Genomic DNA, 24,404 nt, shown 5'->3' on the forward strand with positions numbered 1-24,404 from the left:
TTTTTACTGGGAACACTGTGGTGCGATAAGCACATTATAACATATCAATTACACAGAGAATTTACTTAAAAAGAAAAAATGCAAAATAATAATGGAAAAATTAGAAATGACAAAAACAATTGTATATATGCATACACACACATACACAGAGTCAAGTCTCAATATTTGTGGCAGTTTTATTCTTTGAAGAGACCTTGAACACTGAATTAGTGAATTCTGATTATTGGTCCTAGGAGAAATAGAGGTTGGGTTCCTGTGAGTCAACTTTTTGTCAACTGATCAATATATAACCTGGTTTAATGTGTGTTCCTTATTTAGAATATCATTGATCAATTCAGTTTACATTGAACTTGTAGCCAACAGCACTATAACTCATGCCTGACCAAAGCTTATTTAATATGCTTAATATCTCCATAAGGCATAACACAGCCTTTTGGAACTTAGGAACCTTATACGGCACTTCTGCATTATGCTGAGCAGCCATTTTAAACACGGAAAACAGCAACAGAAAGCACAACAATGTGAACAATGTGGCACTGAATAGACCATGAAAAGGACATATTTACAGTGTGAGAGCTGAAATAAGAAGGCAGCTTGGATCGGCACCAGCTGGGACTGCACATCGGGCAACTCAAACTTTTCGCCCCTCTGCCATGCACATTGCCCTGAGTAACTGGAAAACACCACAGATATTGGTATTGGCGTCACAAATAACTTGGCAAATAGGCAAATTTACAGACACACAAACTCTAAATAATGAAGATTGATTGTATATGTATGTAATGAATATATATGTATATGACAATATTCTTATTGATGAAAAACAGTCCATTTCTCCTTAGTTGTCTTGGAGATTAGATTCCCCATAACCAAACTCAAAGCTAAGCACGTTTCTATTTCAACCAGAGCAGCTCTGCTTTTGCTCATATTAACAGCGTCCACAACAGTATCTTGTTCATATTAAATCTTAAGAAGCACAGTTGCCTGAATGAATACACAAATGTATGCCTGCATGCATAAAAAGTTCTGTAGTTTAAAATGTTTTTCAAAATTGACAAAGGAGATCAAATTTTCTCTTTCCTATAATAATTCCTCTAAGGGTAATCATCCAGAGTGAATACCATCAGCCAATTGCTTCTTCACTTACAGAATTGATCAGAATTTGTGGTGTTCCCCAGAGACATTCTAGTCTTAATCACCATCCCTAGAATAATGCACAGGCTCTCAAGGCTATGCTATCAATAGCACTTTCTCTGGCACAATTCGAAGGTAATGAGGTTATCCATCTGTTCAAAGCATCCTGGGTGCATTGTGATTAACCACAATAACTCAACAGAAACATTTTGTTTAGGCTTGGGTTAAAACAATTAAAAATGACATGGTTTATTAGCAATGACACCTATGAGAAAACATAATTACTATTTTATTTTTAATGGTTCAACTGTATAAGAAAAAAAAAACCCTCCAACTTGATTATTTTATTTAAAGATACTTGAGTTTCCAAAGCATAATAATATTCAAATGCAAATACAAAAAGTACATTCCAGAACAAATAAGCTGCTTAAATTATTCATTAATTTTCTCAGCTACATATCTGTCCCACTCTTTTAGAAAAGGTTTTTAAATAGAAAGCTATATTTTAGTAATTCCATTTGCCTACCAATTTACTAAAAGGAAAGCTATAGACTATTTGGCATAGAACCACTCATATGTAATATGATTTCAGGTGATTTATAACCATAGTAAAGTATGTCCCTATATATTTTTATTAAAAATGATATATTTTAATTTTTCAGGATCCAGTTCCTATTATTTCCATGGAGATTTCTTCAAAGAGAGTAAGTTGTGTGTGTGTGTTCTATATGTGAGTTAAGGTCAAAGGATAAAGAGTATAAGTGCATGTGCTTATATCTGAAAAGGTAACAGTTTTATCCTAACAAAAAATATATAGTGATTCCCATGTAATAGATTTTTATTCTTTTATTTTTAAAAAGGTAGATATGAGTAATTGACATCTACAATTAAATAATACTATTCCATAATTTTTTGCTAATGTTTTTGCAGAAATAATGGTAATACCAAAGGTTTGTGCAGTGAAACACAAACCTCCCTTCCATTTTACTGGGACCAGTTTCTTGTGTAAATTTCTCAGAAATAGTTGCATATATTCCTGAAATTTATTAATAAACAATCTTTTATGTTTAGACAAATGGGAACACCAAATGTTAATTGTTCTGCTACTTATCTTTTTTACTTAACAATGTATCTTGCCATTTATTCCATGTCATTCTATATACATATATATCTCTCCATCACTCTTCTAAATGTTATATGTCAATGTACACTCTTGATGGAAATGTAAATTGGCGCAGTCACTATGGAAAAGAGTATGGAGGTTCTTCCAAGAGTTAAAAATAGAATTATCATATATTTCAGTAATTCCACTTCTGGGTATTTATTTGAAAAAAATGAAAACACTAATTCAGAAAGATATCTGCACTCCCCAGCACTACTTTCAATAGCCAAAACATGGAAAGAGCTAATGTGTCCATCAAAGAATGACAGGCTAAAGAAAATGTGGCACATCCTATATACAACAAAGTATTATTCAGCCATGAAAAAGGAAACCCTGTCATTTGTGATAGCATGGTTGGTGCTTGAGGGAATTATGCTAAGTGAAATAAGTCAGAGAAAGACACAAATACCATAAAACTCATTTAGATGTGAAAAAAAAATTTAAGAGCTTATAGGTACAGAGATAAGATTGGTAGTTGCCAGAGGCTTGGGGTGAGGTGAGCAAAATGGGTGAAGGTGATCAAAAGGTATAAACTTCCAGTTATAAAACACTTAAGTCCTAGGATGTAATGTCGTCGTCGTCGTCGTCGGCAGCCGTCCGTCTCGAGAGACGATGGTGTAGCTTCTTAAGAGTCTATCTGCACCGCCGAGAATGGTTGTGCAGTCCGACTCCGGAGTGACATGGTATCTGTCTCCTCCCGTGTTGAATCGACATCATGCGATGACGCTGAAGCTACAGAGCCTGGGCAGGGTAATATGGAGGGTCTGCTGTTGCCCATGCAGCAGACCCCCCCTCTCTTCGCAGCTGAAGGGTCCAAGGGAAAGACGGAGTCAATACAGCTTGGGTTCAGGTGCGCCGCAGGAGTTGCCGGTGTTGACTACAACGTCAAACCGCCTTAGGGACTCCGGCTCCGGATTTTCTGTCGGGGTTTACTCCCTTAGCCTTTCCCCTGAAGAGGTATGCCGCAAGGCAGCGGAGGTTTTTTGGAGTCAGAGTTTTCCTTCTCTGATGTGCCCTGACTGGAAGATCGAACCAGCGACACTTAGCTCGCAGGCCGACGCTCAATCCACTGAGCCAAACCAGCCAGGGGAAGGATGTAATGTACAGCATGGTGATTATAGTTAATACTGTACTGAATATTTGCAAGTTGCAGAGAGAGTAGATCTTAAAAGTTTTCATCACAAGAATAAAGAGGGATGTTAACTAGACTTGTTGTGACAGTCAATTTGCACTATGTATAGATACCGAATCATTACTTTGTATACCTGAAATTAATGCAGTGTTGCATGTCAATTATGTCACAATTTTTAAGATGCAAAACAGACTGTTTTATTATTTAATCTCTTACAGAACATTTCTATAGATCTTTTAAAAGACCTACAATATTAGATGATCAAAGAGTCTCTCTACTTAGAAAATGAATAAAATTTTAGTCAACGACTTGAGAACTTGTCAAGTCACTCTAGCAATTTTGTTACTCATGCAGCCAAGTCAATAAAGGTATTTCATATCTTGGAGAAACTAAAGTACCAGTGTTTCATTACCTATCCTGAGTAACAGCAGTCGTTTAACTGAATATTCACAGAGGTAATTGTGTATAAATGTGAAAATATAACTGTAAGGGCTCTAAGTATGAGTTCTGTCCAGTTCCGCTAGTGGGCCATCTCTTCTTTGATGTCTATAGCAACAGCTGTATATTGGATCTGCTTCTGCTGTGGCCCAAGTGAAATTCCATCAGTGTGACATGTATGGAAGTGCTTGTGCTGACTGCTGCCTGGCTCGAGACCCTTACTGTGCCTGGGATGGCATATCCTGTTCCCGGTATTACCCAACAGGCACACATGCAAAACGGTGAGACAGTCCTTGATGGAATATTTCCCTTGCTTAGGAAAATGCTAACACTCTTTCTTTCTTTCTTTCTGCATCCATTCCATGAAAAATAACCATGTTATTTTGTTTAAATTAATCATCATAGTCATATTTTATGCATAATGTAATCTTTGAAAACTTAAGTGTTTTCTGAAAATAATTCCCAGCAATTACTGTCTAGGGATTGGAGCTGAGTGTGCTGCTGGATTTTTATTTTTCTACCAAGTTTGAATCAGCTCTTCCCCCTTCTGAAACTTTTGCTGCAAGATATGAAACCAGTTTAGATAAACTTAAAATGTGGAAACGCCAAGCCACCACACATGCGGAATTCAGAGACTTAAAAGGAAAATAAATAAATAAATTCTAAAATACATCCTGCATTAGCCACATGTCCTCTTGACCAGCTGGTCTTCATTTATTTCATTTTGAAAGTGAATATTTTAACTCCTAGGCAAATGCATGACCCGTATAACTAATGAAACATGTGATTTAATTCAACACAAATGAAGGGTGCATAAAGACCTCCAAACTCTTAATGACTGCAATTCAGCAAGGTCATTGCCACTTGTTACAGAAGGTAAATCTCATGATTCTTTAAACAGATCTTGAAGTGTAGTAAGTATTTTGAAGAATAAGAATATTTCTTCACTCAAGTCATATGAATTCTTTAGGGGAAAAAGGGGAAATATTTTTATTTAATTTAGAACAAGCAATGAGTTTTTTGTCTTAATAAAGTGACCCAAGATAATAAAAAGCAAAAACATAGAACTACATACACTTTCCTTGCTGAAAGGCAATTTTCATTAACTTCAATTATTCTTACTCTTTCACTTTGGGTTACTTTACATTAAACTTTTTTCAAAATTTAATTTAACCCAATATAAATACAGTTGTTATTTTTATAAGTTCATACGTATAGTGGAATCTCATTTTTAAAAAAACTTAGTCACTAATTAAAAACTTTTATTAATTTGACCTTAGCTAAATTAAGATTTCAGTGCAAAGAAAGGATATACTTAGCCAAGAGTGAGAGGATGTTTTCAGAAGACATTTATGAACTAAATAACTTATCAACTGTGTTAAAGATTGGGCAGATTAATTGATTTTGTACAAATGTTTATTGATATTCTAAAACAATTTTTGAAGAATGTAGTTATCTTATTTGAATATATTACTTAATGGCTATTCACCCATTAAGGCAATTACTATATTATATGTGAGGGCAATAGAGAAACAGTCACAGCCCCGTGTCTATAGGAAATAAGAATATAAAGTGGAGAATGGAATTGTAAATACGTACCTCACTACTGGGTACTTACTAGGTATAATGTACTGGACTAAATGCAATGCATATAATGTATTATTTAATTATCAAAAAACCCAACCTTTATAGTCAATATTAAAGATAGAGATATAAAGCAATTCCAGTTAAAAGGAACTAATTGAACAAAGACATAGATGTTCAGGAAGAATTTGTAGTTCCATAGGTTAGGAGTGAAGTAGCAGGATCTAAGGGTGGGAAGCTAATTATTGTATTGTTATTAACAACGACAAAAATGTTTACAAGCCTTGCATCAAACACTTACGAATAACAAGGTTTTTTATTAGCGTTTAATAGTGACTATGAATTTTAACAGAACAGTTTCCATTGCTAAATATTTCTTGGTATATGGAATATCTTTTAAGGGTGTACACCAAAACTTGGTAATATATTTTAAAAGGGGTAGACAAAAAGAGTTACTTAGGAAAACGCTAAGTGAATGGGCAACCTTGTAGTCAAGAAGATGTGAAATGCTGGAGTCAGGAGCGGTGCCCATGAATGAATTAGTTCAGTTCAGTGACATGTAATGGAGATCTTTCAGTGGTGTCAGATGCTTTTCACCATCACTCACCCCTGGAGGAGAACTTTTTGGATAAGTTCCAGTACGTGAAGGGAAAATAGTTTGTTTTTATAGCAGATCATTTGGCTTCAGACCTGACTAACAGCAGAAATTAAAAACTGGTCATTAAAATAAATAATTTTCTGTTCTTAGTGTGAAAATAAGTCAACAGAGGAAAATAATTAATTCTCAATCGAAAACACTTGTTTAAAATAGTCTTCCAAAAGGCACTATAATTTATAGAGCTAGGTCTTTTTCTTCTCCTTGCTCTTGTAATTTGTCTATTTCCAGTGTTCTCTTAAGAAGTGTCTAAGAGGCAAGAGATATAAGAAACATAGGCAACCTTAAGAATAAAAGGCAACTTTGGATAACCTTTCTGAAACTCCGGAGCATTTACATTCCTTTTTAAATGCTGAAATAAAGGACATCTATATTAGAAGAGTATAAAATGAACAGTCCCTGACTGTGTAGCTCTGCTGGTTGGAGCAGAGAGTCCCCAATGAACCAAGGCTAGGAATTCAATCACCCATCAGGGCACATACAAGAAGCCAAGAAGCAAACAATAAATGTATAAATAAGTAAATAATTTAAACAACAAATCAGTCTCTCTCTCTCTCTCTCTCTCTCTCTCTCTCTCTCTCTCTCTCTCTCTCTCTCTCTCCCCCTCTCTCCTTTTCCCTGTCTCTCTAAAATCAATAAATTTTAAAAATGTTTAAATAAATGGAAGCCTTGGAGGATGTGATTTCTTTCTCTTTAAATGCACGTTTCCTATCATTTTAAACAGATCTTTACATGGTCGTTACTCACATTACTTACCTAGAAATATCTGATTGTAGTTCCCTTTGTTCTCACATCACTTGTATAATACACATGACACAACATCATCTCTGAAAAGTGGAAACTATTTTCCATTTCAGTGACTTACCCCTGCTGCATTATTCCTCATTGCTCAAAACACTCTGGATCCCCAGTACCAGTGAAATACTCGGTGAAGTGAAGATTTAACAAGAGCAGTTTGAATCTCATCTAGAGCTGCCACCAGTTGTGTGATAGCTGGACATGTTGGTATAAATTAATATAGGAGCATAAATCTTTTTACTTTTGCTCTTTATTTTTTTGTCAAGTTCTATTTTCAGTTCAGCTCAACAGAATGATCTATGTGGTAGATTTAATCTTAACGTTGTAAAATCTCAGGTCTGTAGGTAAGGTTTTCCATACAACAATCGTTATTTAAAAAAAAACAAAACACAATGCTTTTAAACATAGGCTATTATTCTAAAATTTGAGTGGAAGTGTCCCTCTGCCATAACTTTCACTATAAGGAAATACTTAAATAATTGTTAAGAATTGAGTCTTTAACTAAAATCTGAACTCATATGTGAGAATGAACTCCATATCTTGAAATAGTGTTCCATTATCATTATATTGAAGCATCGAAGGGAACCTAGAATGAAAAAAATTGAAACTGAAATAGATTTTAGGTGTCAGACCAATTTTATTTTACAAAGGAGGACACAAAAGAACCAGAAAATGGAAGAAATATGCCTAAGATCATATAGCATGTGAATGGTGGTATTGGGATTTGAATCTGGTTCTTTTTTCCAAATTTTGTCCTTGCATATGGTTCAAGCTTCTCATTGTCACTTAGGAAACTTCACCATCTCACTCTATGGTAAAACTTCTGCTTTGCCTTCTGTTTTTCCCATAATCTTGAAGAAATGCCATGATTTAGAGAAGCAAGTGGTATTTTCTGTTTTATGTAATAGTTCTATTTTAATCTCTAATCTGAATTAATACGCTGATGATTTTGATTTTAAAATTCCAGTACCAATAATAATAACTTCCATTGTTTAATTCCTCAGAAAGCTGCTTGTAATTTTAAAACAAGATATATAAAATGAAATTCTTTTTTAATAAAAGATGTTATTTTTAACTATATATCTAGGCAATCTATAAAATGTGAAAATATACTAGAAATGATCCTGATTTTAATAGACAGCATTGCAAGATATTCTGTTAAAAATGTATAATGCACCACCACATTAAATAGAGGCATATATTCTCTACATATGATGTCCAAATAAAAGAGTAAGTTAAATATGTTACTAGTTTATCTTTTTGATGAGTAACTGTGTTTGTACTAATTGATCATGATAGCTATAGAACAAAATATTCAGACTCAAATGCCTTTTTTTACATGCACTTATTACAGAGGAGTTTTATGTATTTTTGCCTTGAATTCCACTGTCATTCTCTACACACGTGCCTTGCCCCCCAGCATGCTCATTTCAAATCAGACTTCTTGCTGAACTACATTTTAAGTGAAATGAAAGAGACTTTTCTTAAATTATTGTTTCAGTATCCAGAATCCAAACTTACGTGAACATTTGAAGAATAATTTTATAAGGATCTTATCCATTGAATAATATTCAATGGAAATATTGAAAGCAATGAAACTTGGATTTTATCCTTGTTTTGTATGACTGATCAATTTTTTTCAGTGGCAGAATACTACTTGAATCTTTAATGTAGTTGGCTATATTTTAAAGTCTGGAAAATTGAAATCTGAGCATCTCCTCAATGCATTTACTTTCTTTCAGGCGGTTCCGCAGACAAGACGTACGGCATGGAAACGCAGCTCAGCAGTGCTTTGGACAGCAGTTTGTCGGTAATCCATAGAAAATTGATTGCTCTGGGTGACTCAGAGTGCACATTGAAGAGAAACTGTGACCCTCTTTGAAAGGGTCCTTGTTTTCTTTGTGACTGATATAAAGTACAGTGTTACTGAAAGTATTCTTTTTTTCTTCCACATAGTTAGAATGTTGTGGATTTGACATACAATTTTTGCATACTTAGGTAATTAAGTTTTATATACTAACACCAACCTTCACTGTTAGACTTCAAAACAGGGAAGCCCTAGAACAGCAGTGCTGCATATTGTAGGGGGCTGATGCCGCAGTGATTTTGTAGAACTTATCTTTCCATTTCAACATCAAGGAATATCGTTCTCTTGTTATATAACCTATGAACTTTTATCAAGAGTGATACAACTTGTGTAAAGTTATCTACTGTTTGGGGATACAATAAAGTGAAAACCTCTTACCCTTTCACTGGTGTAGAATAAGCTTAGAGTTGGAGTTGGTTGTGCAGATGTGGGCTCCTGAGGATCAGTGGTAGGTAGGAACAGTTGTGACTCTTCACCCTAATGATGGTGGTTGGTGAACAGGCTGTGCCTAGTGTCGCCAGTTTCACCAGGAAGTAACAGGAGGAAGAGGCACCATGATTGGGAGCCCATTGGTGTGTATACACAGTTTCAGAAATCATGGTAGAGTTTGCTACACCCCGGCCTGACTCTGGATTTGGTGCAGGATATGAGCCTCTGAGAATATTCACTAGAGAAAGGCAGGATCTTAATCTTAGAGGAATTTAGGAGTCAGATTTAAAAGTAAGGACACAGGTATAGGGAAAAAATTCTGGGATCTAATTATTAAATATAACCTTGGTTAAAACAACAAAAATGAAACCACCTGCTTCTATTCCCCATTGCAGTTAGGTATACTGGCCTGCATGCAAATTTGGGTTCAAGTTCGGTGAGAGCTTTCTGATCCAAGATACAGTTTATAATCAAGAAGCTCTGGTTGACAAAACCCTTCAGTTTCATACGATTCTTATTGCAGGAGCCCAATACGTGGATAAGTGCAATCCCTCGTCAAGATATTACTCACACTTGTGTTTATTGGGTGCCATATCACCTTGATTTCTACTTTTTGTTTTTATTTTACCCATGAATTTAGTCATATTCCTTGCTGAACGTTTGGTGCTCACCTTCGCTTGCCTATTAGACATGCAGTTGCCACTGATTTCTCATAAATTTAACCACTGATGCACCCTTTTACTTTGCTGATTGTCTTATCCTTTGAAGCCAAACTCCCCGTTACTTCCTTCTGTACCACCCCATAGCCTACTGTGTCTTTTTAATGCTGAAATTCTGGTGTGTCGTAAAAATCACTCAAAAATAAAAACTCCTCTAAATGTCCTTGTATTGAAATTAGCAATAAGTAATGAAAGTTATCACTTTGCTGCAGGGATCTGAATACACAATCTTTTAAAATATGATCTCCCAATAAAATCAAAGTCTCAAGTCTGATATTAACATTCATATTGTAGGGGATGTTTTGGATATGACTGAAGAGCAACTGATATATGGCATAGAGAACAACAGCACACTGCTGGAATGCACACCACGCTCCTTGCACGCAAAAGTCATCTGGTTTGTACAGAAAGGACGTGACACAAGAAGAGAGGAGGTAAAGTCATAGCTGCGCATTCATACCATGGTGTCTTTCTTACAGTGCGCAATGAGTGAATAGGTGATTGTTTATTTGGGTGCTTAAAAAGGAACAGTCTTGTACTGTACATGACATTAAAAAGAGGATTTATTATGTGTGATGTATATACATATAAAGGCTTTAAATACATATACACATAGATTTTTATATACAGCTATATATAGAATATAAATAAATAATATATATGTATGTTTGTGTGTGTATATATATAACTTAGATCCACCAGGGGTGGGGCCTCTCCCGAGCCGGGTGGATGGAGAGAGGAAGGGGGCTAACCGCTCAGGATGGGGCTTGTGGAGGAGGTCTTCAAACCCTGCCTGGCGCCCCATCCGCTCTCGGCATTAGAAAGCAGACCCCAAGGTCGGGGTCTCCTGGCAGGCTGCATTCAGTTGGTGCTTGCTGGTGAGAGTGCGTCTTCAGCACACGACTTAACCCCTCAGGAAGGCAGTGATCAAAGCTGGGAAGGCGACAGGGGCCAAAAGAAAAAAGAAAAGGCAGAATTCTGGACCCTGAGCACAGCAGGCTGTGGTCAGGAAAGCCAGCCCCGGATGTGCCCCCTTTGAGGGGCAGGCGGCTTGTGAGTTCTCAGGGGTCCGCCTCGCCACACTCAGCACTGCTAACACTCACCTTCGTAGGACGATGGTTCGGTCTAGCTGGGCGGACACCAGAGTTGGAACGGGTGTCCCCCCATGCCTGGCCAGTCAGGCCGTTCCGTGCCTCCCCCAGTGCTGGGAAGTGGGAGTAGGCCTGGTTGTCCTGGGGCCTGCGGGGAAGGGAGGGAAAGAGGGTGTGGGGGCCCTGAGGCCTCAGAGAGGCCCTGCCAGACAGCCTTCACCTCCAGGGGCAGCTTCCTCCCACAGCCCACAGAAGGTACAGCTGCCCGCAGGGAGGCTGCAGGAAGGAACACGGTCCTGACCTGCCTCTGGAACGCCCAGCTCACCCACAGCGCTCAGCAGCCGCGCTCCGGGCACCCAGCCTCCAGGCCCCAGTGCCTACAGCGGGGCTTCACCTCTCTTCCCACTGCCACAGCCCCCTCACCCTCTCAACCCAGACAGTCTCTGCCAGACAGACCTCTAGTCCCTCTCGCCCGGGGAGGCTGGTTTGGGGAAAGGGGTACACATAAACTGGGCATCGTGGCTCCTTCAGAACGAGCGGGACTGAGCTTGGCCTTGGCCTGGTGGAGGGCCAAGGCCCCCGCAGGTGGAAAGGCTCTGAGTCCACCAAGCTCAGCCACCCTGTTAATGGTGGCTCGGAGAGCCTGGCTGGCGGTGGGCGGGGGTGGGGGGGTGGGTGTGGGGTGTCGGGTGGAGTGAGTGGGGGGGCAGTGTGAACACACAGGAGCTTGTTACATTTTCTTTGGACTGTGGAGGGGCATCCAGCCGGTGACCCGGGCCAGACATCAGGATTACCTGTAGCTTCCGTCCATGGTATCCTGCTCCCTGTGCCCAGCAGGTGTCCGAAAGGTGGCTCTTCGAGATGCCCCCAGAGGCAGGGGCTCCTGGCCCCGGGGACAGTTTGCAGGACAGTCCGAAGGACGGGCAATGTTGGGAAGTCTTGACCCGGCAGGAGGTGGGGAGAGGCCGATGAGTTTTCTGCCCTTACGGCCAGAGGCCAGAGAAGGGCCAGCAGGCAGGTGTGGGAGAAAGGGACAATGAAGGGCAGAGAGGGAGGCCTGTTGGACACGGTGCAGGGAAGGAGAGGAAGGGGGACTGACAGGGCAAGGGGAGCAGGGGACCCCAGAGGCCCGGTGGAGGTTGCGGGCCTTGCGGGCTGCCAGGAGAGGAGGGGGCCCGCTGAAGAGAGAAGGGAACTTGGTTTGGCGAGGTGGTCGGGGACGAGCAGAGACAGTGGGTGGCACAGGAGTGGGGGGCCGTGAGCGGCAGGGATGGATGGGAACAGGTGAGGGCGAGGAGGAAGAGGGGAGACCGGTGGGAGAGGGTGATCTGGGGACAGTAGAGAAACGGACGCGCTTCTTTTTCATTGCTGCCAAGGCAGAGAGTGAGAGTCTGACCCAAGCGTGGGGTTCTAGAATCTGTGTTTTCTGCCTCTGTTCCCTCAGGATTTGTCTTTGTGACAGAGGCAGAGAAGTCCAGAGAGCTGGAGGCCCCGCCCTCGGCACAATAGTGTGCTGTAGGGATAAGCACACGGTCTCTTGATGGAGACTGTCAAAGGCAATGGCCTGGGCCAGAACCAGGGCACGCCCCTCCTACAGCCTCAGTCAGCCTGGGCTGCGGCTGCACCCCGGGGCAGACTGCCTGAGAGCCTGTCTGGCTGGTGCTCTGGAGGGGCCCCAGGTGGCTGTGCTCAGGAATCTCCTGGAAGGAACAGGGACAGTCATGTTTGTTCCCGGGCATCCCTGGCCAAGAGGGGGCCAGGGCCACAGGGGCAGCAGCAAGTGTTGGTCACGAAGCAAGAGCCTGGAGAGCTGTCCTCCTGGGGCTGTGTGCGAGGACACAGTGAGGCAGCACAGGCCCCAAGGCTGCCCCTGTTCTCCCTGGCTCCCTCCCCCTTGCCCAGTGACCACGGTCAGGGTGGAGACCCCTCCGTGCAGTCCCTTGTCACTCAGTCGCACACTCACTAACGTCCCCTGCTCCCCGGATCTCAGGAAGGACCTCAAGGAGACTTCCCTGGACAGTGGTAGAAACCCGACAGGGAAGTGAGAAAATCCATGCTCTTCCCACGTATGACTGAATGACTTTTCCTAGAACTGTCACGAGCATGACAACCGGGACCAAGGAACCAGGGGTTCCGGAGCCTTAGTGGACTCACCTCGCCAATCCAGCGACCCCTGGTCTCCTCTAGGTGCCGCTTCGTCCCCAAGCAAATGCCCCAGAAAGCCTGAACCCCGTCAGGCCGCCAACGGCTGCTATCCTGTCGCAGCCCCTCCCTCACGTTTGTTTCTTTGGATGCCACCTCCTGTGCTTGCCCTCGTGCTCTATCGCAGCCCCTCCCAGGGCCCCGGGCCCCCATCCATTATTCCACCGGCTCTCCGCTGTCGTCCCCACCACTCCCCTCCTCACTTGCCCTCACGAGAGGGGCTCCCTTGCGGACACCCCAAGATACTGGCAGGTCATTGAGAAGGGGCCTGTGCCTGCCTTGCACATCCCTGTAGTGAGGGAGTCATGGGGAGAGTGTGACAGACCTTCAGGCAGCACATGGGGACTAGAAAGCAAGAAGGGCCATGCTGCTCCCGCCGCCCAGGTCGAGGGTGGGCCGTGTGCTGAGCCTCCCAGGATCCCAGCGGCCCAGCCTGGCGTGGGAGCTCCGGGCTGACCCCCGCACACCTGGTGGTGGTGGTGGTGGGAAACCCCGAGAGACCCCAGCCAGTCCGTCCTGGGCCTGGAGGTGGGGTTGGGTGGGTTCTACATCAGGAAAAAGTGTCGCTGGTTCGATCTTCCAGTCAGGGCACATCAGAGAAGGAAAACTCTGACTCCAAAAAACCTCCGCTGCCTTGCGGCATACCTCTTCAGGGGAAAGGCTAAGGGAGTAAACCCCGACAGAAAATCCGGAGCCGGAGTCCCTAAGGCGGTTTGACGTTGTAGTCAACACCGGCAACTCCTGCGGCGCACCTGAAGCCAAGCTGTATTGACTCCGTCTTTCCCTTGGACCCTTCAGCTGCGAAGAGAGGGGGGGTCTGCTGCATGGGCAACAGCAGACCCTCCATATTACCCTGCCCAGGCTCTGTAGCTTCAGCGTCATCGCACTTGATTCAACACGGGAGGAGACAGATACCATGTCACTCCCGAGTCAGACTGCACAACCATTTTCGGCGGTGCAGATAGACTCTGAGGAAGCTACACCATCGTCTCTCGAGACGGACGGCTGCCGACGACGACGAGATCCTGGAAATGGGATTTTTATTCAGAAGGTACTTATAGCTTCATGATTATAGTATCATATTGTCAAAATAATAGTCTTAAATTGTACCTCCCAAGGCAATGTTCCAGAAAAATAGCGAAGTGAAATATTATTAACACTTGTATATAAGACATATGGATAATCAGATTAAAACAACAACAATAATAGCAATATTAAACTGGTTGTTTGATATAGTTATTAAATCGTGTAGGAGGCTAACACAGGGGTTCCACTATTGTCTACAGGGAACAAAACAAAGGTATCATCTCTTTTGTTTCTTAAAGCAGGTTTAGGGGTGGAGATTATATTTCTATAATCATTTAAATAATAAAAGAAGAACAAATTGGGCTACTTTTATAGATAGAAAGATAGGCAGCATTTAAAACATACATAGAGAATATCTGGAGGCAGATACTGGATAAAAGCACATGGGGCTAGGGAACTGGTTGTATAGAGGAAGGTCAGGGGCATGAAGCATTTAGGGAAAGCAGATGAAGCTTTGTTGATGTTGATATAGGCTTTGAACTCAGTTTTCACAAACGTGAAATTATTAAAACAGAGAGTAGAAGAAAATTGGCTTATATTAATGGTAGATAATTGTCCTTGAGAAAGAGAAGGTTGGAAGTTGGATAAGGGAAAGAAAGTCCAGAGACCTGCCTTCAGACACAAGAGAGAGCTAATAAGTACATACTGGATAGAGTGAGTAAATGAAGTTTCCACCTCATTTTGGCAATGAAGACAAAACATTTGTCATTGGAAACACAAAATATTGATTCTAAATATAGAGCACATTGAATCCAACATGATTTTGGTCCAAAATTATACAGTACATTCTGAAAGATGATTGAACTTGTAAATCCCAGGTTCCTAGAATAGCTTTTGGAGAGTAAGGCACCTCTGCTTAATAAAAGCTATTAGAAATAATATAGTAAGGCAATCAGGAAAGGCAGATTCTCCTAAATTTTATGATGTCATAAGAATAAACACATTTCCAAAATGTTATAATATATTTTATTGAAATAGTTGATTTAACACTAACATATTTCCCATTCCACAAATCTGAGATGAAAATGTTTTTTAAGTTCTATCATAACTCACTTGGCAAGAGAGGACCTCCTCCAGTTGAATGACTTCAGAAGACAGAAAAGTAATTCTTTCATCAGTAGTTTTCTTCAATTAGATTATTCTGTTTCTAATTTGGAACTCAGCGTAAACTATCTTATTTGGAAATCTTTACCAGATAATTTTGACAGGCTGCATCCATCTAAAGACCCACTTTTAAGCTTCTTTCTTACATTGTTGATATAATTACTTCTCTTGGCCCAAATTGTAGTCCCTATTTTCAACTACATTTAAATATCCCCAACTGATGTATTTACTGATACTTAAATTTTTGAATGTACTCTTTTCATTGAAGGTTTTGCCATAAGAAATTAAGACCGAACTTAATTTCTACAGACATAGCAATAGATAGATGATAGAGATAGATAGATAGATAGATAGATAGATAGATAGATAGATAGATTTATTTGCAACCTAAAATAAGACAAAATGAAACTGTTGACTTCAACAGAAGCTGAATGAGTATGCTGTATACACAACCAGAATAACTTTGCATATGTGCCTTTTAAAGCTTTAAAAGTCTGTTTGCTGTATTTTTGTGTGTGTTTATTTAAAGGTCAGAGTTTTATTTAAAGACTATTTTGCATTTATTATAGTTACTATGAGGCAGCTAAGATAATTATTTTATTATCCAATCTTAACCATGGTACAGGATGTTTAAGTTCACCTAGTCCAGTCCTTACCTCATATGGAAATGCTTATTAGAGAACCCATAAGGTGGCCATCAAGGCTCATCATGGACACTGTAAGCCATAAGAAGTCATTTATTTGCAGTCACACCACAGACTTCGTAAAAATTGATTATCATATGTGCACATTCCTTTTATTGAACTGAAATTTTTGAATCTGGAGTATCTGCCTGCAAATCCAATTTCTACCCTCTGAAGTTACACAGAAATCACATATCTGGGCAGGTAATACTTTTGTCCAAATAAATCTTTAGAAATGCTTTAGATAGCATCTAGTAATCTAGTTTCTAAACTGGATTATTGCAGTTCTCTTGAATATGTACTTTATAGTTTCTTGTTTCCTTAAATACCATATATGAAACATAATCTATATACTTTTTATGAATTTCTAAATGTTTATTTCCCTTTGGCTTGATGATCTAGTTAATAATGATGTGTATCAGTTATTATGATGTTCTGAGGGAAAAGACTTAACAGAAATGACTTGAAAGATGGGGCTGTTTTCTAATGTGCATCTACTGCACACAGGAATTGTGGTAGGTGCCTTACCTTATTATTCTTAGATCTCACAACTACACATTAGACATACTAATCCTCATCTTACAAAGGCAGAAACTCAAGGAAGCATAGCTCATAAACAAAGTCAGCATAGCCCATAAGCAGCTCAAAACAAAGTATAGCTCATAAAACTAAAAGAGCTATAACTCATAAACAAGACGGACCCAAGATCTGGTCCTGGTATTCCTGGCTCCAAAGCTGAGTGATTTTACATTTAGTTGTTGTCTAAATAACTAGGAATTTGCTATATGCTTTTTGTAGAATATGCCATTTTATTCTAAAATTATATTTGTAGATGAGGTAATTGAGACACAGCTCTTCTAATTACTCACAGCTAGTAAAGCAGATTCAAATACAGTTTTCTTTTCTTTTTACTAAACCACCGAAACTTCTGAAGTCATAATTCTTTGGGACATGGGGCAAGTGGAAAACTGTTCATAGCAGAAGTTCTGAGATCTGATTTCTGTAAAATGCTCCTAATATCAGCTTGAGACACATAGATACAGATGTAGACATAGATATAAATGTAGATGAAGGTATAGGTACAGATATAGTTTTGTTTTGTTTTTTTTTTCCCATCAGAATTTAGGGGAGTATACAGCTGTAGCCTTGGTGCAAAGGCAGTATTCTCATGTTTAGATGTCTGAGAACTTGCCATTAATTTAAGCAGTTCCCACTCAAAGCATTAATACAAGGAGTCATTATATGATATGTACATCAATGTATTTCCAGTCTCAAATGGTCTTTTCAGATTTCTGCTCTATGCCTGTTGGTATAAGAACAATTATATATCAAAATAAGTGTGCCCCATCATTTGAGTCTATGTAGATATAAAACTCAGAGCACTCTACCTCATTTTCTTGGGTTTATTTATTCATTGGCTTTATTCATTGATTTGAAACTTATTTATTGAGCATCTATCATAGAGCACCCACCACATATTCTGTGAACTTATATTCTGGAGAACAGAGAAGATGGTGATGATGATAACAACAATGACAGCCAATAATAATACCACTAAATAATAATTATGTTTAATGTATCAGAAAATTAAAAGGAGAAAAATGGCCATGGAAGGTCTTACTAAGAAGCTTGTCAACAAAGTGATATTTAGAAAAAGACTTGAAAGAGGGGGAAAGAGGGAAGGTAATAGGTCTTGGGATAGTGTTGGGGAAGTTTTTGTACTAGGAGAACAGAAGGTACAAAGTCCCTTCAGGTACGAGTGCACCTGATGTATTCAAAGAACATCAGAGTGAAGAGTGGTGTGGCAGGAGGGGAATGAGCACTAGGGCTAATAGTAAATTGAGTCACAGGGTGAGGGAAAGAGCAGCTCAAGCAGGCATTTATGAACCTTTATAAGGTGGCTTTAGTGTTTGCTCTAAATTTAATAGGAAATCCTTGGGTGGTTAATAACAAAGTCATGACATGATCAAAATTTGGTTTTAAAAAGATCACTTTGGTAATTGTATTAAGAATATAGTGTGTGGGGGTGGGTATAAAAGTAGATGAGCAAGATGTCAAGAAGACTAAGCAGGTATTTCAATAGTCAATTGAAGGATTTTTGACCAAAACTAAACAGTGGTAGCAGGAATGGAAAAGGCATTTTAATTTTTATGAGATAACATTGAGCACATTTAATATCTGAAATAAAAGAGAAGCAATAGAAAATGATTTGCATGTTCCTTGTTTGGATGTTTGTGTGGTTAATGGTAAAGTATCATGATTCAAAGAATATAGGGGGCTGATTATCTCTGGGTGGTAGCACAATATGTAGGTGTATGTGTTTAAACTTCTTTTTACAAAATTGGAATCATATTATACACATTTAAATATGCCTTTCCATCTACTATAGTGGTAATATTTCCCAAAGTCATTAACTATCATCTAAAACTATTTTATGGATATGAGATATTCTAGTCTATGAATGCACAATAAGGAATTTAACAAATCCTTTTTGGGAGTTATGTTGATTGAAGCCATTGGCTATTACAGACAATATTGCAGTTTATTTCTCTGTGCATTTTGCGCATATCTACATATAGTTTCCTAGGAGAATTTCCCAGATGTGAATTCGATGGACTGAACCATTGTGGGGTGTTTATTTTTTCCTCATCAGAAAAGTTGTAGCAATTACACACACCTCAACAATGAATGAGGGTACCTATATGCTTCCTCTATAACCAACCGTGGATGTTAATTATGATGTGTCTTGGAGTGAGCCTTTCTGGGTTCATCTTGATTGGGACCTTCTGTGCTTCTTGAACTTAGCTGACTTTTTCCCTCAGCAAGTTAGGGAAGTTTTCTGTCATTACTTTTTCAAACAGGTTTTTGATCCCTTGTTCCCTTTATTCTCCTTCTGGTATTCCAATGATGAGAATATTATTACGTTTGATGTTGTCCTGCAGGTCCCTTAAACTATCTTTGTTCTTTTTGAGTCTTTTTTGTTTTGTTGCTGTGTCTGGGTGTTTTTTTCTACCTTGTCTTACAACTCACTGATTTAATCCTCTACTTTATCTAGCCTGCTTTTAATGCCTTCTAGCATATTCTTCATTTCACATATTCTTCATTTCCTCCTGGCTCTTATTTGTAGTTTCTATGTCCTTTTTAATGCTGATGTAGTTCCCAGTAAGTTCCTTGTAGCTTCCATAGAGTTCCTTGTAGTTCTCATGGAGCTCCTTGAGCATCCCTATAACCATTATTTTGAACTCTGTGTCTGATAAATTTCTTGCTACAGTTTCATTTAGCACTCTTTCTGGAGATTCCTCTTTTCCTTTCAATTGGAGGTGATTTCTTTGTCTCCCCATTTTAGGTGACTTTTTTTGTTTGTTTCTTCATTTTAGATTGATCTGCTTAAACTTCCTGTCTTCATGGGGTGGCCTTCCTCCTGTGGTAGGAGACCAGTGGACTCAATTGTGCAGTCTTCTTGATCTCCTGAGCTTGGTGCTGTTGAGATGCCCTTTATGCCATTTATGTGGGTTCTCTTATTATAATTGGGTTTTGGTTGTTATTGGGTCATTCTTTGGTGGGTTCTTCCTTCGGCTGGCTGACTGAGAATTATGCCATCCACAGTGCCTTGTATGCTATTGTAAAGGCACTGCCAGAACAGACAGTGCAAAGGATGCTCTGGACTCGTTGGCTTCAAAAAATTTATATCAGCTGAGATTCTGCTGAATGGTCAGGTTACTTGTTGGACAATCACCCAAAATTATGTGCTGGAGGCACAAGCAAGTGGGCTCAGTTTCCGCCTATTTGGCCACCATTTCTGAATTTCCCAAGCAATCACCATTTTAGTTTTAAACTATTTTTCTCTGTTTTTCTTCTTCCTCTTCCTCCTCCCCTCCTCCTCCTCCTCTTCTCCTCCTTCTCCTCTTTTTCTTCCTCATCCTTCTCTTTCTTCTTCCTCTTCTTCTTCTTAAAGTAAACCCTTTAACATTTGTTGCAATACTGGTTTGGTGGTAACAAACTCCTTTAGATTTCCTGTATGGGAAACTTAAATTTCTCCTTAAATTTTAAATGATAGCCTTGCTAGGTAAGTAGCCTGGATTGTAGGTCTTTGCTTTTCATCACCTTGAATATTGCATGCCACTTCCTTCTGGCCTGTAATGTTTCTGTTGACAAATCAGATGACAGTTTAATGTGAGTTCCTATGTAGGTAACTAATTGCTTTTGTCTTGAAGCTTTTAAGCTCTCTCCTTGTCTTTAAGCCTTGCCATTTTAATTATGATGTGTCTTGGTATATGCTTCTTTGGGTCCATCTTGTTTGGGACTCTCTGTGCTTCCTGGACTTATGTGTGATTTTCCTCCACTATGTTAGGGAAGTTTTTGACCATTATTTCTTCAGATAGGTTCTCAATCCCATTCTCACTCTGTTCTCCTGGTCATACCCTTATGCCGATGTTGTCATACTTCAGGTTGTCACAATTTCTTAAACTCTTCATATTTTTAAAAATTTTTTCTTTTCTCTGTTCTGAGTGTTTCTTTTTTCTACCTTGTATTCCAACTGGCTTATTTGAACCTCTGCTTCATCTAACTTACTGTTTATTATTTATTTATTTCTGGCTGGTCCTTTTTTATGGTCTCTATGTCTTTTCATGGTGTTGTACATTACTATAATTATTAGTCTAAACTCTACATCTGATAAATAGCTTGCCTCCCTTTCATTTAGTTCTTCTTCTTTTTCTTTCATTTGAGGCCTGTTTCTTTGTCTTCCAATTTTGGCTGCAACTTTGTGGTTGTTTCTATGTATTAGGTAGATCCACAAAGACTCTGGTACAACCCTGTGTCAGATGCTGCCTGTAACAGGCCCTGAGCAACCTGTTTGTAGCTATCAGGGATACATAGCATGTGTCCTGTGTATGTATAGAAAAAAATAAGCTGTACACTAAGCCAGCTTTTGCCAGCATTGGGTCCAAGGAAGTGTCATCTAAAGTCTCAGAACTCCCAGAGATCTTCCTGCATCTGCAGGCTTTCTGTTAAGCTTAATCAATAAAAGAGCCTCCAGCTATACTCTTCAGAAGCCCAGTTTGAGATCCACAGGGTTGGGTAGGAGGTTTTCCTGCAGTTGGGGCTATTGCTTCTCCCTAGGGTGATGTTGCATGGAGGGGAGTGCTCTCCCTGAGAAAGGTGACTTCTGCAGTATGAGGGAGTGACTGAGCACAGGGATACTGGTGACTGACCCTTCAGCTTTCTTCCGAGAGCCACTAACCCCAGACTCACCTCATGTGGCTCAAGTCTGCACTACCCTTCCTCTGTCAGAGCCCAGGGTAAGTGACTATGAATAAAATTTTGTGTATTGGACCTTTAAGAAACTCTCTGCATCTCTAGCCATCTCTCCCTGGTGGACAGAAACCCTGCTACTTTTCACAGCCACATGTTATCTGGGTTCTTTCCTAGTTCTAGCACTCAAGCCAGGGAATCCCAACTCTGAGTTTTAGATCTCACACTTCTCAGGGGTAAACCACCCTGGCTACTGAAATATCCCTCTGGAACTTCAGCTGCCACCTGTTGGAGTCAAGCCAGCTCTCTCATGCTTCTGCACTTTCTACCAATCTCAGTATGGTGATACAGTTTCTTCTATAAGTCCTTGGTTATAAAGCTTCTTTCCAACCAAGTGTTCAGTTGACTATTCAGAATGATTTTCCTATAATTTTGTTGTATAATTTGTTGTAATTTTGGTCCTGGGATGAGGTTAGTGTAGCGTCCACCTACCTTGCCATCATCTTGGATCCCAGAATGTAACCCTTTTCTTCCTTATACATTTACATCTTTGGTTTGTTCAGAATATATTCTAATGTATCATGCAAAGAGTAAACTTTGATTTTATATTTTCCTAAATGATTCACAGCATACGATCATCTTTAATTTTTCTCCCAGCCAGATTAAAATAGTATCAAATCATATATTAAATGTTTTTTAAAAAACAAACAAGAATATAAGGAAGAAAACATTTAGGAAGATATCAAGTTCATGTTCGGCCATTTTGAATTGGAAAGCATTCGAATGGAACTCTCCTTCTGATACATGCTTATTTATTAATAAAAAGCACAAAAGAAACTTTTGGAATAGCAAGATATATTTGAGGGATATAAGGAAGAGGTAGTGTGAGGTAAGCAAGTAAGCTCTGGTCCCTAAGACGAGCATTATAATTTATCCTTCGCTAAGCATGGAAGGTTTATTTCTCCTCAATCCTACATTGATTTTTCCATTGTGGATTCTCTTTTTAAGGGAATTATATTTTTGTGTTTATATGTCTTAAAAATAATTAGTGCTCACTTTAAAATAGCTAATTATATGCATTGTATAGACTGCTTAAGTAATGTACAAATGTGCATGTTTATTATAGAAAATTCAGGAGAGAAAGAATGTAAGTAAACATCAAAACTCCCAAACTTCCATTTCACTTCATTCTCAATTCTTTTTTGACTGTATTCCAAAGCTGTCACTTCTCAACTCTGACTTCAGACTACATATTGGTTAACTAATCAATCAGCAGCTCATTGCATCCATGATAAATATGTACAGTTTTAATTAAAACATAATTTTATTGATGATTCAATGCATTATGTGAACAGCTTCTCTTGCCAAAATAAAAGAAAGAAAATGGAGTACATGAATTATATCTTTTAATGTTGCATATGTATTATGTCATCTCATTCTTATTCTACCATCTTGTTTGCTGAGATGACTCATAGTTTCTTGATTTGCACCAGTGCTAACCTATGACAGGAAATCTAAAAAATCTATGACAGCCATAAGTTTACATTTTTCCTTTTACACATGTACCTGGAAGCCTCAGGTTTGTTCCACATTAACATAATTTTTTGTTTTCCTTATTGTCATACAACGTGCATGAACTCTTTGCCTCATTTGAAACATGTTTAGTAGTTTTGATGTTTCTAATTCATTATATTAAAATATTCTCATCATTTCTGAACTATAGATCAATATTCAAAATATACATTTTTTCAGCCTTGACAGGCATAGTTTTACAATGTCATATGCCCTGTACTTTAGTTTTGGAATCATTTTTAGTAGAGCAGATTAATTTTATTTTTTCCTTCACAACAGCACAGACAGTTCCTGTTGTATGAATGAAAAATATAAAGCAACTTATGGTCATAAGAATAGAAATGGATCTAGAGTTTTAGATAGAACTCTCTTCTGCTAACTTTCCAAGAGAAAACTAAACACCTTTGAAAAGTAAGCTTATCTTCCTAAATCTATGGAATCAAATACAAATCTATGTTTTATCCCACTGAGACCCACTCTGACTTTGTTGAATCTGATTCAACAAAGTAACATGGTAAAGCAGCAAGTCCATTGTCTGGCACACAGTAGGTACTCAAAAATACTAATTCCTTTCACTTTCCAATTCCTCTTGTTCTAGCATAAACTGTAGTTCATATAGTCTTGTATAGAGTAAAAAATATGTATCTCTGATTAAGATATACCGGCTTAGAACTGTGAATATATACCACTCTTTCTAGTCCCATAGAATAGCTTAGATTGAACTGTGTGTGGGTACCTTGTCCTCGCTGGACACTGAGATGTTACCTTAAGGAAATGTATTTATTGTATTGCTGTTGTTTGGATGCCTGTGTCTCATTTTTTGAAAACACAGAAGAGATTGTCCTCAGGCCTCAGTGCCAGGAAAAGATGTACTTCTCACAGGGAATAATTAAAAATATATATTTAGGAGACATTTGGACCTTAGAATGTATCATACTTTCTTCTTGCCTTTGATTAGTAGGCAATGTAGCACCAACTTTGTGCTCCAGTGACAGTGGTGGTTCAGTGCCCTGTGGTGTGTGTTTCTGTGTTCACACGTTACTTTTGCTTTTATCCTCTTCCTTTCTCTTCATCCTGATCATCTGTTATTCTTATCTTTTGAAATTTTTAATAAAACATTGCTCTTAAACAAATGCTGTTTGTTCACTTTTGAGCAGTATTTGTAAAAATCTTATGACTGGAATATACTTGAGCATAAATAGATTACAGACAAGCTTAGTTTATTGGTTGCCAAACCAGGATAATCATTGCAAACAACTGGGGATATATTTTTTTCACTTTGATTCATGTTTTGGTTTTTTTCTTTCTTTCTTTTCTTTTTTGCCTTCAGATGAATAATTTAGTTAAACATATTACTTCACTTATTTACATTTGTCATGATCTGTCCACACACACAAGGCTTCTCTTGTTTGACTTCATTTTTCCTGAACCACCTCTCTCCACTTTCATCTTGCTTCCTCATATGCATTCATTGTGATGATTGTAATATGTCCAA

At 39.2% G+C, this 24,404-nt stretch overlaps 1 protein-coding gene across 1 annotated transcript in view; it reads left to right on the forward strand.

Moving 5' to 3' along the window:
* SEMA3E (semaphorin 3E) overlaps positions 1-24,404 on the forward strand; it is a 260,410-nt gene that overhangs the window by 228,578 nt on the left and 7,428 nt on the right. Inside the window, exons 13-16 of the mRNA XM_090287281.1 lie at positions 1,797-1,838; positions 3,981-4,147; positions 8,646-8,713; positions 10,213-10,352. Of these exons, the coding sequence (XP_090143407.1) occupies positions 1,797-1,838; positions 3,981-4,147; positions 8,646-8,713; positions 10,213-10,352 (417 nt within the window). The remainder of the gene's footprint in view (positions 1-1,796; positions 1,839-3,980; positions 4,148-8,645; positions 8,714-10,212; positions 10,353-24,404) is intronic.

This window comes from Furipterus horrens, unplaced genomic scaffold (genome assembly GCF_987537825.1).
Source record: "Furipterus horrens unplaced genomic scaffold, mFurHor1.1.pri manual_scaffold_9, whole genome shotgun sequence".
NCBI classification, from domain to species: Eukaryota; Metazoa; Chordata; class Mammalia; order Chiroptera; family Furipteridae; genus Furipterus; species Furipterus horrens.